The 13,794-nt window shown below is 36.1% G+C and overlaps 2 protein-coding genes across 4 annotated transcripts; both read right to left on the reverse strand.

Annotated features, from left to right (window-relative positions):
• Positions 1 to 394: 394 nt before the first annotated feature.
• Positions 395 to 4,164, reverse strand: LOC108331139 (probable rhamnogalacturonate lyase B). The gene is made up of 15 exons (XM_017565771.2): positions 4,047 to 4,164; positions 3,847 to 3,968; positions 3,686 to 3,745; positions 3,442 to 3,561; positions 3,232 to 3,351; positions 3,002 to 3,143; positions 2,599 to 2,769; positions 2,339 to 2,494; positions 2,135 to 2,241; positions 1,838 to 1,928; positions 1,547 to 1,688; positions 1,317 to 1,473; positions 1,109 to 1,225; positions 887 to 1,013; positions 395 to 812 (listed from the first exon to the last, which is right to left on the reverse strand). The coding sequence occupies exons 1-15, from the start codon at positions 4,086 to 4,088 to the stop codon at positions 555 to 557; spliced, it is 1,932 nt and encodes a 643-aa protein (XP_017421260.1). The 5' UTR covers positions 4,089 to 4,164; the 3' UTR covers positions 395 to 554.
• Positions 4,165 to 6,006: 1,842 nt separating this feature from the next.
• Positions 6,007 to 11,827, reverse strand: LOC108331846 (probable rhamnogalacturonate lyase B). Of its 3 annotated transcripts, none has more exons than XM_017566814.2 (16): positions 11,686 to 11,827; positions 11,199 to 11,468; positions 10,810 to 10,931; positions 10,546 to 10,596; positions 9,746 to 9,865; positions 9,544 to 9,663; positions 9,133 to 9,274; positions 8,646 to 8,816; positions 8,389 to 8,544; positions 8,182 to 8,288; positions 7,947 to 8,037; positions 7,524 to 7,665; positions 7,283 to 7,439; positions 6,904 to 7,020; positions 6,703 to 6,829; positions 6,007 to 6,605 (listed from the first exon to the last, which is right to left on the reverse strand). In XM_017566814.2, exons 2-16 carry the CDS (start codon positions 11,238 to 11,240, stop codon positions 6,360 to 6,362), a joined length of 1,911 nt encoding a protein of 636 aa, XP_017422303.1. In that variant the 5' UTR covers positions 11,241 to 11,468; positions 11,686 to 11,827; the 3' UTR covers positions 6,007 to 6,359. The 3 variants fall into 3 exon arrangements, with proteins under 3 accessions (XP_017422303.1, XP_052731718.1, XP_052731717.1); XM_052875758.1 differs by having other exon boundaries at positions 9,746 to 10,596; positions 11,199 to 11,264; positions 11,349 to 11,468; positions 11,686 to 11,824; XM_052875757.1 differs by lacking the exon at positions 9,746 to 9,865 and having other exon boundaries at positions 11,686 to 11,826.
• Between the last annotated feature and the right edge of the window lie 1,967 nt (positions 11,828 to 13,794).

Genomic DNA, 13,794 nt, shown 5'->3' on the forward strand with positions numbered 1-13,794 from the left:
GACTCTGGGTTCCTCTCTGTAACATCCGCAAAGCAATAATTTTGTAGCAACATTGCATGATATCAAACACTTTTACATTCTCTGTGCTCTGCTGCTTTCACCTATCATTCTATTCTAACTCCATTTCCATCCTTAAGACGTGATAATTAATCTAAATGTAGGATCCATTTAAGAAAACGCGACGAGATAACAGGTGCAGTGTGGAAGGGCACCAAGAGTAGACATCTGTTTAGTGGCGAACGACGTCAAACTTATCATTTTATTTACAAAAACACTATCGGTCGATGGTTTTTTTCTTAGACAGACGTTGCATCGTTGTAACCCCTTTTTGTGTTAGTGAAATAGATGAACGAAAGACGATAACAGTCCTAATCCTTTATAATTCAAGTTAAACATAATGTTCTTGTACATATTTCATTACTTGAGAAACTTCAAACAAGTACAAGCTACAAAGAAACTCAACTTTTCATTATTTCAGAAGCTCCATTCTTTATTCCCAGTATTTATTCTTCAGATTTGATTAAATATGGTTACTAACTAAAACAGAAAATTTATCACTTTGTGTTACTGAAGGTAGACGATGGTGGAGCTTCCAGACGAATATAATCATACATAATTGCCTGAAATGGACTATTTCCTCTGCTCTGTGTCAAAAAGATGGTATTATCTCCTTCAACAAATTGAGTTCCTGCAATGTCTACATTGTAAAGCCAATAAAGTCCATGAATTCCATGCCTTGCGATCGAGTTATCCCTTCCTATCAACCCACTTGAAAATAGAGGACGAGGGTTCTTTGGATTATTAACTCGAACCTAAAATTGTAGTAAACATTAATTAATATAGGTTAAGACTATAAAACTTAGACTAATGAAGTTAAGAAATTTACCTGAAGTTCAGATAATGTTGCAGATGCCAAAGCCACCCGAAGTTTATAGCTACTGGTTTTGTTCACCTGATCAAGTTGAAACTTGATCTGCCAAGTGGTTCCTTGAAATGTGTTGTCATCTTTCTTCCTGAAAATGGGAGCAAAATGTAAAAGTCGACAATGCATTGTTAGACATTGCAACACGTTAATAATACTTTTTGAAGAAGAATCCATTTTTGGTACCTGGTAACTTGAGCAAAGAACCAATCTTTGGTGTAGTCACTGATACCAATTGTGTAGATCAGGTCTTTGTCAGGGTAGAGTTCTGCATATCTCTCCCATAATCCATATTGTCTAAACCTGCCGATTAAGATCCACTGTAAGAGTTATACATAAATAGTCTTCATTAATTTTCAAAACAGTCAAATGCATGAGCACAAAGGTGACTTACTTGTCAGGATGATTAACAAAAAGTTTGTTGACATATTTGGGATTTGGGTCAGGAACATAGAACTCAGCAGCTGTTCGATCAGGAATGCCAATTTCCCACAATGTTGGACCATCTCTAGGGGGTTCATACACAAGCTCACCAAGGTCGATTTCACAGCCTATTTTCACGTAAACCAAATAGAAAAACTCAGTAGTTTAAAAAGAAAAACAAAAAAATGTCTTGCTTTATACCTTCTGTTATGGTCATAGCTACGTCATATTTATAGTCACCAATAAAACCAGGCACCCAGGCGTAAACATTGTAATCTCCTGCACGTACATTGGTGATGGAAAAGTAGCCATCATCGTCTGCTTTAGCCCAAAACTGATAATTCTGATAACAATCAAAATGTAATGCATCTGTTAGCTAATGGTCTTTCAATAGGCTTAAAAGTTAATAAGAGACAAAACTTAAATAAGCATACTAATAAGAACATGGAAACTCATATTTGGTGAACATATTTTTCCTCCTTTTCAAGTCACCTTGCATTCTCTTTGCCATGATCCCACATCGCCTGGAGGAGCCAAGCCAACATAAGCACCTTTTGCTGAGATATAGTCATCGTTTATACACCTATATATAGAATGGGGTTAATTAGATGAACACAAGTTATTACATGTGCTTTCAATGGCCTGCAACACAAGAAAATCTGATTGCTTTTTGCACTTTCATTGTATCAATGTTGTGATTCTCTTCATACTCGATTTTCAATATTATTAGAATGGTAAAAAATTACCAGGTACTGTAACTAATCTCAAATAAATTTTATCAGAACACACCTCTCTCTAACCAAAAGCCTGCCACTAACATTACCACGTTCGTCCCACTTCGCAAAATCCTCTGATTCAGGGAAACTGTAGGGCCAGCTTTGAACTTCCACCAACATCTGTAAGTTTGCATAGGCATGTGGTGCTGTCACTAACTATGCCATAAAATCAAGCTATATATAGTTTAATATTAGATACAAAAAGCAAATATTAAACCTGTTGTTTAGCCTCGTCCCATAGCTTAAGGGGGTCACCTCCATCATAGGAAGAATTCAAATAAATGAAAACAGGACCAAAAACTTTCTTCCATGCCTCACCAGCATTAAACTTAGGCACCAAATCCTCTCCAGAATAATGTGCACTCAGAAACATCTGATTACGTTATTTTGTAGCAAAGAAAATGTTTGAGACACAAGAAACTGTCACATGGAATTATGAAACATTGCAGAATATGTTATCTTGTTGGGAGCACTTACGGCAAGCGTGGTGGGGCCAACATGAGAAGTTAAGTTTTGTTTGAGGGGCCCACCAGATCGAAACTCATCCGTTGGCGTAATAACCCAGAATCCCACTACAGGATCCATGCAGATCCATCCATGAACTTTGTTGTCTTTGTTGTCGCATGAATATTGGTACTTGTCATCCACCTATACACACATAAGTTCCACCAACCATTTTTACTTTACCTAACCCTATGCCATTTTCAACTTCCATTTTAGTCGTTTGAGATGCACACCATTAATAAATTATACAACCACATTATATATAATACCATTTCACTTTTCATTTGATGATGCTCATGAAAAATGAGTGCAGTAATTGAAAATGGTGAACTACTTAATGATGGATCAGTATATATCCCAACCTAAATTTGGTTACCTCTCCCTTAAGTTCTGGTTCGATGGGATTGACAAGTAGAACTGCTTCTGGGTAGGCAAGGGCTTTGCCCTTAGGTGGTAATCTGTCATCTGGAAGAGGCATGTTTCTTTGTCTATTGTCAGCCATTGCCATATAATGGAACCTGCACACCACCCATATATATTCTTTGAGATTAAGGAACAACAATAATATTATAACTGGAAGCATTAATACAAATGTTGAGCTTTTACTTGTCTTTTCTAAGCTTGAAAGCGATTCTTGTTTCGTCAAGATTGAAAGCAGGCCACTCTTGTAAGTGCTCATAAATTGCATAGGAGTAGAAGCCCGAACAACCACGAAGCATTATGAACCTAGAATCACACATTACTTCATTAATTAACTTTAGATTATGTATTAACCATGGACAATGTTGTTGGTGTCACTGATTATTAACTAATTACCTTTTGTCAATGTTTAAAGGAACCAGCTTGCCCTCGAGAGAGACGTCCCACGTCCTGGTGAAGGATACCTCAACTTGGTCCTCATTTTCAACCATAACTTGGAACTTTGTTCCTTTGATGCTGCAGTCACGTATGACAATGTGTGACTTTAACTTCTTGAACAAACACGGTTACAGTGGAAAGAAGAAATGAAGGAAACGTTAAGCTATAATTTGTCGTACGAGTAAAAGAAAGAAAGACATACACATCAAATGTACCACTGGTTCCTGTGCTTGTCGGCGAGCTCCAGACAAGGTCCCAGTAGCTACATGAGGTAGAAAACATATTACTGTATTACTAGGAACACCAAATGAAGTTCCTTAATCTGTAAAATTGAACACAACTTTCTAAACAATACATATATACCCTCTGTTAGATTCGTCATTCAAAACTTCAAGCAAGTTGTCGATGTTATTGTACTGTATTCCAGTCACAATTCCCCCAGGATTTGATAAAGTGACTTTTAGTATGCCATTTTCCATCACCACCTGCACATGAATTTTCGTTACTTCTAAGACTGCTCCGAAAATTTATAAGGAAAGACAAAAGGGCAAAGTTTTAAATACATGATTATCTTGAACAGTAAGTTGCACCCCCAATAACGGCATGGTGTGGTATTTGCAGTGAACAAGTGAGCAATGAAAATCTGACAGATTGAGAGTGGTTTAAGAGAATGGATGAGAATATTTATGTCATAATGCAAAGAAAGAGTGGCCTTTGTATATATATATATATATATATATATATATATATATATATATATATATATATATATGGTAGAATGGCTGGTTTTATGCAGAGTTTGGAGAAAAACAGTGTGTGCTTATGTTGTACTACTCAGCAATGTGCCAACAGAAAAATGGAGAGTGTGAGGGCTGAAATGAATTGGAATAGATAGCTTCCTTGACCTACAGAGAAAGCATTCTTTTGAATCTCTTTACTTGGTCGCCACAGTTTGGTGTATACGGTTTTTAGATAATGGCGTACGAGTGAAGAAACAGTCAATTACAACCATATAGAAGGATAAAAAAATATAGTGTTCTATCAATTTCTTGTTTTGGTTTCCTTCATTTTTTATTAGGTGATTGAATGTTGTTTTGAACAGCATTCTCCCTTTACCACGCACTTTTGTTCAGGTTTTAAATAATTAAATAATATATATACAAAACACCATGTGTGGTTAGTTTTTGTCAAAGCTGAAAAACTCAAGAAATTTTACATCGGTTTAAATTTTATTTTATATTGTGGCCAAGTACGAAAGTTTATTTATAACAAGTATTCTTTTTGGAAATATCAAACAATATTCAATTGTCTTTTTTTTTTATTCAAATACAAGCTAAATAATGATAGAATATGGTTTATGTGTCTCAAGATTTGTCAATTTAAAAAGATGGTTTTGATTCTGCCGTTTTCTTTAATTTAATGAATGTGGTCATCACGTGAAATCCATTAAATGAGGTCTAAAACATTGTGTTTAAGACGTAGGAAGAAAATGCTGTATAAAAATTTTGGAAACAAAAACTAGTTTTGACTATTAATCTTGGAGATCTAAAATAATATTTAACCGAATGCTTAATTGTAAGTTATTTTAGGTACACTTTTAAACAAACATTTATAAGATAAACCAATAATGAATTGTGAAAGTAAACAAACTTTATACACATTAAAATCAACTTAAAAACTAAAAAGTGATTTGTATTTTTGAAAAAATTGCTGTATAAATTGATTTTAATTAATGAAATAAATTTGAATTGTTTTACTTATTCCTTTTATTTGTGTTTTTAAAAATGAAAGAAATTTGATACACCTATTTGGTCTTTAAACATGCAAAAGTTTTTGCTCGCGTGACAGGTAAATGTGGAAATATATACTAATATCCGTCCACCACCGTTTAAAAAATATTTTTCTTTGCTAAATTTCTTTCATTAAATATTAAATAATAAAATAAAATATTTTAAATTGTGTCACTAATTTTCTTTGAGATGTAATTCTTTACCATTTAGGACATTCATTACAATGGATCTTCCATTTAAGATTTTAATAGGTTGGACTGATTAAGAAATTACATCAGCCTCTATAACCACCACTCCTAAAGCTAAATTGATAAAGTTAATATTTCTTTTTAAGCTTAATTAAATTAAATTTAAACCGAGTATCTTCAATTCAACTGAATTCTAGAAAAAATTATTGAATTCTTAATATTTTTTAATTTTATCTAAGTATATTTTTGTTTGATTTTATTATCAATTGAAATGACATTTTTTTTATTTGATAAAGTTGAAAAAGATTGTCGATGAATTTGATAAAGGTTGATAAATTCATCGGTTAGTTGAAGACAACAAAAATAAACTAATAGATATTTAAATAAAATAAAAAAATATCTTGAACAGCCATTACAACAAAATATTTCAACTGAGATTAAATTAAAAATATTTAAATTTATAAAACACTTAAAATTTAATTAAGATTTTTATACAAATCAATCAAATTATCTTATTGAAAACATAAGAGTCGATATAATGAGTAGAAGAAATAAAAATCTGAGGACTATCATTCGAATTAGATGCCCTTGTTAATGTTAGTAACTAATTATTCATTCTCTCATACAACTAACTCTATATAGCTTACAGTGGCTATTTATCCTTGGCAATCTACCCGTGCACTTGAAAGGCGGATGATTTAGTCAAACAAAAACATCATGTGTGCTTTCAGAATGCTCGTGAATATCAAACAAAATCCAAACAAATACACAACGACAACAGAAGATTACAGAAAAAAAAAAATATATATATATATATATATATATAAGATAGTAGAACGCATACAATGTTTACAACTATATAGTAAACATTTTGTATCATTTACGTCCCAAGGTTAACTTAAATTCCTTCAGAAGGTGGGCCTTCCAAACGAATATAATCATACATGATTCCTTGGAAGGGACTGGTGCATCTTGGTTGCGTAAAATATATGGTATTTGTGCCATCAATAAGAAGAGAACCTGGTATATTCACATTGTAAAGCCAATAGATTCCATGAATTCCAAGTCTTGCAATTGAGTTGTCCCTTCCTATTAATCCAGTGGTAAATAGGGGTCGCGCAGAATCGGGATCATTTACTCTAATCTTCACCACAAGGCATAATGTCAGCACCACATTCTACAAAGTACTTATTACAACCAGTGACGATGTGTATGTGAGAAAAAAAGCAAGGGAGGTTTACCTGCAATTCAGCTAATGTTGCAGATGCAATTGCAACTCTCAGTTTGTATGTACTTCCCTTAACCACGCTTCTGACTTCGAACTTGATTTGCCAGGTGGTCCCTTGAAGAGTGTTATCCTCTTTTTTCCTGCATTTTCACATGCTTGAAAATTTAGTAACATACCCATCTTATAAAAATGATCAATAATCCATAAATCAGACCTCGGAGCCTGCGCATAAAACCAGTTCTTCGTATAGTCACTAACACCAACTGTGTAAACCAAATCTGCATCAGGATACAATTCTGTATACCTTTCCCACAATCCATACTGCCTGAACCTACAAGTTGAGCAAAGAAAAGGGAAATCTAAGAACAGACAAACAGACATCTCAATGAAATATTTTCATTACCGTACAAGGATAAAATGCACCGTTGGGTAAAGATTTTAGCGTTTTCACCATTTCGTGCCATGATATAACATAGTTTCACAATTAAGCAAGATCCGTTTAAGCATTATATGGAAAAACAAAAAGAAAAACTGATCAACCAGCTAAGAATGATCAGAGTAATATGCTCCTAATAATACAGAATAGAGCTAACCTGTCTGGGTGGTTGATAAAAAGCCTATTAATGTATTGGGGATTGGGATCAGGAGCATAAAATTCTGCAGCAGATCTATCAGGAATACCTATTTCCCACAATGTGGGACCATCTCTTGGAGGCTCATATACAAGTTCACCCAATTCAGTGTAAGAACCTGCATCGCAAATTTATTAAGCACATAACTCAACTTTATTTTGCAAGATGGCAAACAAACTTAACTTTGACGAAGCTTAGGAACCTGGCGTTATCTTCATAGAATCTACAAATTTGTAGTCCCCAACAAAACCAGGCACCCAAGCAAAAAGGTTATAGTCGCCTGGACGTACATTTCTAATGGTAAAAAATCCATTCTCATTCGCTCTGGTCCAGAATTGATAGTCCTGTTAGGTGTAAAAGTTAAGTAATATTCTGGTAAGGAGTTATTTTGGGCATGCACAATAGCATTCTTGTAATTATATTGATTTTCATAATTTGTGCTTTTCAAAATAAAAGGAAAATAAGATTATGTCTCACGTAGTCAGCAAGATCCCTTTGATCAAAATTACAGATCCATCCACGCACCAAAGGAGATAAAAATTACAAAAAGAAATTATTTGAGGTACAAACTACAAACTGCTCATGCAACTAATATGCTAGTTATCCACAACTGTGAGAAGAGCACCTTGCATTCTCTTTGCCATGAGCCTGCATCTCCAGGTGGGGCCAGGCCAACATAAGCACCATTTGTTGATATTAAGTCTGTGCAGATGTACCTACAATTTGAACAGTTTCATAAAATTTGCCAATGCAAGAATAGAGTAGGAAACTTTGCTTGTACTCCAAACACTGTAAGACGCAAATCGCAAAATGCAACATATAACCCTCAAGAATAAACTAGGAATTTCTTGCATGCTTACTTGTCTAAGACAAGTAATCTGCCACTGACATTGCCCCGCTGATCCGATTTTAAAAAATCCTCTGAAGCTGGGAAATGATATGGCCAACTTTGAACTTCATTCATCATCTGATTATCAATTCGAATTAGCCTTTATGTGATAATTACTAGATCCAACTGTCTATACTAAATTCCTCTTTACAAAAGCACATGAGAAGCATGGGCAAACCTGTATTTTTGCATCCTCCCATAACCAAAGTGGGTCGTCACCAACTGGTGCAGAATTGAGATAAATATATACAGGACCGAAAACCTTCTTCCATGATTCACCACCTCTAATTTTAGGCACCAAATCTTGTCCCGCATAGTGAGCACTAAGAAACATCTGATGATGCCAATTTAATAACCATGTCAACAAGATAACATATTATGATAGCCTTGTAGGAAATTCTTATCTTGGTCTAAAATTTAAATTCATTCACTTACTGCAAGTGTGGTGGGGCCTACGTGTGAGGTCAAATTTTGTTTGAGGGGTCCACCAGAACGAAACTCATCACTAGGTGTGATCTGCCAGAAGCCTACTGGTGGACTGAAAGATATCCACCCATGAACTCGATTATCCTTGTTTGCACATGAATACTGATACTTGTCATCCACCTGTGGATTAGATTGAATTCAAATAAAAACCCAGTGAAAGAGTTCATACAAAATGCATGCATAGGAAATCACAGTGACAGTGTAAACCACATGTTGGTGAAGTAACACTTGCCAAACCACATGAGGGAAATTAAGTTTAACCATAATGTAAAATAATATTTAATTACGCAAGTAGGGATATATTGTAAACTTTTGTACCATATGAGCGGGAAGTAACATTGAAGCCATCTGAAGAAGCAAAGACTACTACGGTAAAATACAACTGGAAGCTTTGAAAAAAATAAAAACAATTTCAGGAAACATTTGCAACAGATACCTCTCCTTGCAAATGTGGGTCTTTGGGATTGGTTAGTAGGACAGCTTCTGCGTAGCCCAAGGTTTGGCATCTTCCAGGTAACCGATCTTCTGGATAAGGAAGAATTCTTCGCCTGTTGTCTGCCATAGCCATGTATTGAAACCTACATACTTCATTGTTAAAGAGGATGAAAATCCTAAAAAGAATTAACCGTTCCTATTTATAATCTCAACTGATATGGCTATATTTGTGAAAGAAACTGACATTTGGGATATAACAAAATTATATGTAAGTCCTATCAAATTATTTAGTAATTATCATTTTCACCCAAAAGGGTTCTACAAATTTCGTGTTAAATATGCAAATACAATTAACAAGTACAAAAGAATGACAAACGTAATCAAACTTTTTTGTCAAAATGATAAAATTTACTTGTCTTTTCTTAGCTTGAAAGTAATCCTCGTTTCACCGAGATCAAAATCTGGCCATCCATTTAAGTGCTCATAAATTCCGTAAGAGTAGAAGCCAGATGAACCGCGGAGCATTATAAATCTGAAATTGACAATCCACAAATATTAATCCTATAGCTATCAGTAAAAGAAGCCAACTGATACGCAAAATTAGAGCCAAGGACCTTTTGTCAATATTTAAGGGGACAAATTTTCCCTCTAGAGAAGGATCCCACATTCTTGTGAAAGAAAGCTCCACCTGTTCCTCATTTTGAACTATAACTTTAAAACAAGTTCCTTGAATCCTGAACCATAACAGCTTGAGTTTGCATGTGCTTAAAATATTATCCTTCGAACAATAGTGGTGTTGGAAGTCCCACATCGACTAGAGATAAGGCCAAATGATAATATACAAGTGAGGTGCAAACCTCACCTTACAAGCCGGTTTTGTGGGGTTGAGTTAGGCTTAAAACCCACTACTAACATGGTATCAGAGCCATGGTTAGAGCCTATCCTAGCGAGTTCTAAGTGGGCATTCTATTCTTCTCTTCCACCCGCAATCGGGCCACTATCGGACCACCCAATTTCTACTATCACGCACGAGATGTCTATACCTCGGCGTGAAGGGGGTGTGTTGGAAGTCCCACATCGACTAGAGATAAGCCGGTTTTGTGAGGTTGAGTTAGGCTTAAAACCCACTACTAACAAGTGGAAATGGTAAGATTGCAAGTAGACCATGTAACCAAAATAGAGGGTTCGACAACTGTTTTACTTATGCTTGTGTGACATAAAAAACCTCTCCTAGTTTAATTGCAAATTCGTTGACAACCAGTTTATTTCTGATCAAGTGTGACTCAACCACTCCTAATATAATATCAAACTCAAATCAGGGAATGCATTTGAATAAATCTTTATTGAGAAATTGAATTGTTGGAATAATATTAAAGACACCATGAATTTACAAAAGAAAGTAGTATTGTCATACACATCAAAGATCCCTTTGCTTCCTGGAGGACTCCAAACAAGGTCCCAGTACCTAAACATTCAATTGAAAGACAGAATCAGCTCACGGCTTCAAAAAATAAGAGCTTCCTAAGATTTCTCCACAATGAGTAAGAAGAATATTTTTGTCTTTCTTAATAATAAGGTGTAAAACATACGGTTCTCCCCAAGACAAATCTGTCAACCGAAGTGTGTGTGGATGTGAGGAAGAGAAAGATAAGAATTATTCATCGCTAGGGGCGCATACCCTCTATTAGACTCCTTGTTTAGAACTTCAAGCAAATTGTCAACACCATTATATCGTATCCCGGTGACAATCCCACCTGGATTTGATAGCGTAACCTGGACTATGCCATTATCCATCACCACCTGCACATGCCAAGACATTAAACAATAACAAGAAACTAAAACTTAACTGAGAGTGTGGCTATACGTAACGCTGTCAAAGTTTCACTAATGCACATCCTACATTCAAACTTAAGCTACAAGAAAAGAGAAACATACAGTAATTTAACTTAGATGCTGAAGTCTAGGCACGTTGCACAAACTCAAACATAAAAAGTCTTTTCACGGCTTTGTGGTAGAAGCACAACTAAGAGAAATAGGCAGAAAAAAATGCACATGCGTCAAACTTACATGGTGATCTTGGATGTGCAACCGTACCCCTGGGCCGGACATGGTGAACCCTTGTTTTTGTTTTAGCTAGCTTGCAGATAACAGAGGAATCTAGTTAAGAATTCCATCAACAAAGTTTAAAAGAAATGGAATGACTTAGGGAAACAGAACCTGATCGTATCAATTTCAAATTTTCAATTACTTTACATTTCTATGAAATGTAAAAACAGTTGCAACCAGTTATAATGCTTGAACTTCTAATTAGGTCTACATTTCCGATACCTTAGTTTCCTGTGTCAACAAAAAAGTAAACATCTTAATTACAAACAAGACAAATTGATGAAAATGAAATAATCGTTTAGCTTCTTCAGAAGCGATCAAATAGGGTGATTCACAACCAAATATACACAGTGAGGGAAATTTCAAGAATATATTTAAAATAAAAATATATATCGAGAAATCATATATTTCATGAATTGCAATCGACGAGGATGAATGGTGGGGTAACCGGGGAGACGTATTATATCGGTGGACGACGATGGAATACGACGGATCAAGAGACACGGATCGCATACCTCCAGAGTGTGAAAATCGCCTTATCATGAACAACAACTGTATCGAAAGTGCATAATGGGAAACAGAGTTTTGGTTTTAGAACAGAACACTATACATTGTAATTGCAGCAATTGGGTTGATCCAAGTGTCACCAAATAATAAGTGTATGTTTTGAACTATTTTAATATTTTTACAAATTATACGAAATGGTTAAATATATTTTTAGTCCCTAAATTATCAAGCGATTTTGATTTTAGTCCCTCTTTGAAAGTAAAGTACATTTTAGTCTTCTTCCTTAAGGAAACTTTAATTTTAGTCATCCAAATCCAACGACGTTAAAAAAAGGCCGAGGTGAGTAACGGTGAAATTGCACGATTTTTTTTTTTCTCACATTGAGTCAGTCTTTCTCAGCTTTTCTCTCTCCCTCTCCCTCGTCTCCTTCCCTCTTCCACTCCTTTCATCATCTTCACCAAATCCTTCGAAATGGCCGCCAAATTCTGTTACGGCGTCAAGATCGACCTCTCCCCGTCCAATGTGGTCGTGCTCCGATGTGTCGGCGAGTTTCTCGAAATGACCGAAGATTTCTCCGAAGACAACCTCGTTTCCAAGGAAGAACCAGAATCAACGTAAACTAGTTCAAAGAGAGAAGGGTGGTGAAACTGAGAGTGTTGATTCAATTTCAGAGAGGGAACTTATATCTTCTAAGAATGGGAATCCCAACGAGTCTTCATACTTGTTGAGCAAACCATCTTCTTGCTCTTTTGTAGAGCCTGCTAGCAACATTGATCGGTTTCTGGGGTCCACAACTCCTTTAGTCCTAGCTCAATATTTAGCTAAGACAACAATGAGAGGTTGGAACACTTGTGACGTAGAGTATCAATCTTACTTTGCCCTAAATGATCTCTAGGAATCGTTTAAGGAGTGGAGTGCATATGGAGCAGGAGTCCCTCTGGTACTTGATCAAAGACAATCTGTTGTCCAATACTATGTTCCTTATTTGTCGGCTATTCAGCTATATGGTCAATCAAACAGGAAGTCAAATACTAAGTCAAGGTACACCAGTGAAGACAACGATGGTGATTATTACAGAGATTCAAGTAGTGATGGAAGCAGTGACAGTGAATTTGGAAAAAAGGACTGAACTGTTTATAGCGCAAGGAAATGGTCAATATTATAAAGGTGACATTTCGCTTCAAATGAGCAGGCTATATGTACACGATAAGCACAATAAAGTGCAAGAGGGATTTTCTAGCAATGACAGTGAAACTGGGAATTCTCAAGATCTTCTTTTTGAGTATTTTGATCACGATCCTCCTTATAGTCGTGAACCATTGACTGACAAGATACTTGATCTTGCACAGCACTATCCTAACCTCAAGTCATTGAGAAGTTGTGATTTATTGCCAGTTAGTTGGATGTCTGTAGCATGGTACCCTACATATCAAAAACCCTCTAGAAGCTCCTTCTCAGCGCCAGATCTTCAAACCAATAATCGATGTGACCGGCGCCGACCTTTCTTCTTCCTGCACCATCAATTCCATCCCAAAGGACTTGTTCGGAAGCAGTAGTGGCGTCACTCACCGGCCATCCGAACAATGCAGGATCCGCGGACGAAGCTCTGGAAACCACATAATCAACGCACCTCTGCGTGATTCCGAGCGTTTCAGACATAGGCATCAAGGAGTCACAAGATTTTAGGGTTTTGACGGAGTCCTTGAGGCTCTTGAGCACATGCTGCGAGAGGAACCTCTCGGTCTTGGAAACGAGGTTGTCTTCGGAGAAATCTTCGGTCATTTCGAGAAACTCGCCGACACATCGGAGCAAGGCCACATTGGATGGGGAGAGGTCGATCTTGACGCCGTAACAAAATTTGGCGGCCATCTCGAAGGATTTGGTGAAGATGATGAAGGGAGTGGAAGATGGAAGGAGACGAGGGAGAGGGAGAGAGAAAAGCTGAGAAAGACTGACTCAATGTCAGAAAAAAAAAATCGTGCAATTTCACCGTTAGCCACCTCGGCCTTTTTTTAACGCCGTTGGGTTTGGAGGACTAAAATCAAAGTTT

Source organism: Vigna angularis, chromosome 4, assembly GCF_016808095.1.
Source record: "Vigna angularis cultivar LongXiaoDou No.4 chromosome 4, ASM1680809v1, whole genome shotgun sequence".
Lineage (NCBI taxonomy): Eukaryota > Viridiplantae > Streptophyta > Magnoliopsida > Fabales > Fabaceae > Vigna > Vigna angularis.